The sequence below is a fragment of the Cupressus sempervirens genome, chromosome 10 (genome assembly GCF_028749045.1).
Source record: "Cupressus sempervirens isolate cs-2001-9-10 chromosome 10, ASM2874904v1, whole genome shotgun sequence".
In the NCBI taxonomy this organism is placed as follows: Eukaryota; Viridiplantae; Streptophyta; class Pinopsida; order Cupressales; family Cupressaceae; genus Cupressus; species Cupressus sempervirens.
This window is the reverse complement of record NC_143127.1, coordinates 843552435-843556801: the sequence shown is the minus strand read 5'-3', so window position 1 is coordinate 843556801 and position 4367 is coordinate 843552435. Positions and strand designations below refer to the sequence as shown.

Sequence of the window (4367 nt, the reverse complement as noted above, 5' to 3'; positions counted from 1 at the left end):
TTTTAAATAAAATGCAAGCCCCTCATATAAATTATGTTGTAACACTCCATCTTTAATTTGGATTTGAAATGACTATATATAGTTGAAAATATTATCATGGACCAAAATATTCCCCATTTTATCTATTATTTTCTCTACCAAATCATGGATAACAAGTGGGCAATATATTGAAGTGTGTTAAAGGCTAAATATTCTTATGAAAGATACAACTTTTGTTTAATAGATTGTTTCTAATTGTGTCATTCTTGTAGATTCAATATTACTTTTAGTGTATGGTAATATCATAGCATGTCTCTTATTTCTTATATTTTCATTTATTTTATTTGTTTCATAACAAATCACTAGTGGTGTCTACTGTTATGTATTCATTGTTTTCTCAAAAATGTGGTCCTAAAGGAATGGTGGACTTTTAGACCCCCTTTTATGTTCATGAGGAAATGGCCCTTGTATTGTGATTAGACCATCATTTTCATCACCTTCTTATGTTATATTCCCCTTCTAGGGTTACTAACATGGATGTTAATGACTATGGATCATATACAAATCATAAATGATCTTATGATCTTCTTATATCTGTTTGACAATATAGCAATCAAGCTTGATAGTAAGAAACAATATTACTTTTCGAGTATCTACATAATTAGACCTTTACCCACTCACATTCTACCAAATGTCTTGGTAAGCACCTCTAAGAAAAGATTGATAAATCTATCATTTGATACATTTTATTTAATCCAAGGGCAAAGATTTACAAATATTAATTGCATTCTAATGTTCAAAACTAACAATCTAAAGAAATAAAGAAATTATTTTCAATGATTAGAATTCATTCTATGATATTATTCTTTTCCTTTTTCATATATAGAATACAAAATCCTTAGCTTATCCATCTCTCTTCATACAAATAATTGAGCGCATACTCTGAAAACAACTTTATTACTATGAATAATTAGAATTTGCTTGTCACACAAGATTCAACCATATTACAAACAGATATATGTGACAACCCTTGTTCGTCTCTCTTCATACAAATTATGGAGCGCAAAATATAGAACTCATTTTATTAGTATGAATAATCAAAATTTTCTTGAACCAAGTTTCAACTATATTCGAAAAACTAAACCCTAACAACCTTATTACTGTGACCTTGATACTAATAATGGAAACCGGTTTATTAGTATAGATAATTATAACTTTTCCGACACTGTTTGGCATTTTCAAATGAAGCGAAGTTAAACTAGTACCATTGTCTGGGCCATCGTGTTTTTAGTTTACATTGCTTACAGATGTTATTGTCCTCCAATCCAATTGCCACATGTTTTCACAGGCACTTCTAATAGAGTGAATAAGGTGAATCTTCTCTCAGCTTATCTGATTAAACATGATAAGCAACCCCATTACAAATGTTTGATCCACTCCGGCTGCGACAATCAGGCTAAAAACATCATTCCCCAGCATTATGTCACAATTGGCTTCCTTTCGTTTGATCTGTGCGATGATATCCCTTGTGTTATTCAATATTGTGAAAGATGTCTTGCAAAACGAGCCTTCCACCTGGTAAACACAATATTCAAATTGATTACTTCCATCTACAAACACGGTGGCGGTGGTTTTATTTGAAAAGCCAAGAGACTTTGTAAGGCAAAATGTTGGCCTCTTAGAATCTACCATATATTCTTCTCTGAATGCTTCCCATCTCTTCCTAACACTCCATTTCTGCTAGATCCAGACCAGATATCAGACAATATGCAAGAAAAATTAGGGCAAATAATCATGTCGTTTGGATATAAGTTAAAGAAGAAGAATACCTTGCGCCGCAATGCAAGAAGAAGTTGCCCTGCAGCATCCATGAGATATACTTCGTTTTTCACATTGGATGCATAGTTATCCACTCTGAAAACCAGATGTCCCATTGAATCAAAAACAGTAAATCCTTTGCCATTAAATAAGAGTGATTTCTTCCAAACTGTGAAGTGGGTAGAGGAGCTTGAACAAAATCTTTGATCAATAGAAACATGGGGAGATGAGAGGGAAGATTGAGGATGGACTTGAGGCATTCTTGAAACTGATCAGATACCCCACTGTTCTTTATCAGACACCATACGGAAAAAAAGATGTAGACATTTATTCGGAGGTTTGCACCGACGGTGGTTTATAGACGCTATTAAAGACATGCAGTAAGCGTGTGTTATGAATGATTCCTTTTAGAAATTGAGCTATACCTTCTGCATTATTGGGATCCTCTGTAGATGAGGAAGGAATTAGTTTTTAGCAATTATTTTAGTTATAAATTCATGGGTAGCCAATGACGAGAATTAGAATGTGGGGTCTCTGGAAGGGGAACGCAGCACATGTTACTTTTTAAATTGAATGAGTAATCTCGCATGTGAGGCCCACTCCTAAGGGAGATATTATTTGATTCTAAACAATCTTAAGGGTTGTTCATTTTGCAATATTTTAAAAACACGCCATTGTTGGTCAACCATCGTTTAAGAAAACCAGTTTTCATTTATTTATTTATTTTAACAACCAGTATCATATCTTTTTAGAATATAGAAGTGAGTATAATGTTTATATAAAAAGTTGAAAGAAATGATATTTAATTTATTAATAAAATGAAGAAAATAATGAATAAAGGATTCTGAATTTAACTTTATAATTGGCAGTGGGCATAAATCTTTTTCTACAAAGGAGATAGCACATTGTACAGTATTTCAACTTTGTCTATGAACTACCGTTATGTATTAGGGATTGGCATGTCGATGGTTGTGTATTTTTTTTTCAAAGATCCAATATGCGATTCTCTTCTCAATCTTTGGTGGAAGTTTCCCTATTGACCCTATACTCCATATCTTAAAGCTACTAAGTATTTTGCATGGGAAGGATGTTACTCTAAGTGACAAGGTATGTAGATCCTCTCCTTTGAAAATATTCACTGTGAAGACTCCTTCTCAGCTTTTGAAGGATCCTTCCAATAAAGACAACATTGTCTCTTCTAGGGATGTCTTTACTAAATATTTCAACTCTGGAACATATTAAAAAGTTAAGGACCCTTCCTAAATAGGTCTAGCACTAGAATAAAGAGCTCCTTGTTTGAAAGATTTATAGGAAGATGTCTACTATAATTGTGGTAAGGAAATGAGAAGCTTCTAAGCGGGCTATCAAAACATTATGTGATATTTTGGCTCTCCAAAACTAATCTTCTACTTCTCATTATCTTTGTGCATATATTGCATCCTCAACCTTTCTTCTAGTCCATGGATTTATGATAAGGAATATCTTTTTCTTTAAAAATGGTATTTGTTGTTCTCTCCTCAAGAACACTTGGCTCAAGCTATTCCTACATGGGCTTGCCTCAAAAGGGTCCCATTAGAATGATTAGATGATATCATGGGCAATACTAACTCTTTTGATTTCATCTTTGTTTCATTTCATGGCTTTGTTATTCTTGGCCTAACATTTCAGTTATTTTTAAAATTAAGATATATATTTAGTTCCTATACTAATCATTGGAATATTGAAACTCTAACTCTTGAATTATATATTTTTTACTCTATAGTTGGTCATGGGTTAATGATGGGTTTCTATGTTGATGTCACAAGAAGAGTGATCCAAGTAATCCATAGCCAAAGAGAAAGTCTTGTTGGATTCTCCCCAGGATTATGATGCCTCATGTAATACCTACGATCCACTTAATTCATTTTGCATACATAGCTTGAAGATTTTTGTGTACATGTATCAACCCCTACTAGATACTCTATGTGAGGTCTCTAGTTTGATGTCTTCTCTAGTGAAGGTAAATATTTTTTTAAGTACTCTCAATGTTATTTTTCTTCTAGTTTGAAAAGGGTCCATTTTGGAGGAATTCTAGCCATGTTCATAATATATTGATTGGTTTAACTTTGGGATCAAAATGTATTTTCAAATTGTGGCTTTACAAATTGCTCCGTTTCAAGCCTAAGAAGGGATTATAGTTGTTGATCAATTCTCTAGTGTGGATCTAATAGAATCCTTTCTTGAAACTCACTCCTTTTTTAGCTCATGTAGTCTTTATAAGGATTGACAGGGAGAGATTGGTATGCATAACCCACAACTAAAGTGTAGGGTTTAAATGAATCAATCAACCAACCAACTCTAACATCCTCAAAATCAATAGATTGACTAAGGATTTATAATGGCCTAGTGATAGACTCCAAGATTTCAATATCAATCATCCATCACAACTATAGACTTGCCATCTCTTCCCACTAATTGATCTCCTTAACAACAACTCATTGCAATAGGCTTACTTCCCTTACAAACCATGAAAATTCATGCAATAGCTTCCAAGTAAATGGATGGAGAAGCTAGCCTATAACATTCTAGTT

General features: G+C 33.2%; 1 protein-coding gene across 1 annotated transcript; it reads right to left on the bottom strand.

Annotated features, from left to right (window-relative positions):
• Window positions 1–1362: 1362 nt before the first annotated feature.
• LOC149536618 (protein LURP-one-related 5-like) lies at window positions 1363–2057 on the bottom strand. The gene is made up of 2 exons (XM_089805598.1): window positions 1809–2057; window positions 1363–1716 (listed from the first exon to the last, which is right to left on the bottom strand). Exons 1-2 carry the CDS (start codon window positions 2055–2057, stop codon window positions 1363–1365), a joined length of 603 nt encoding a protein of 200 aa, XP_089661724.1.
• Window positions 2058–4367: the final 2310 nt, after the last annotated feature.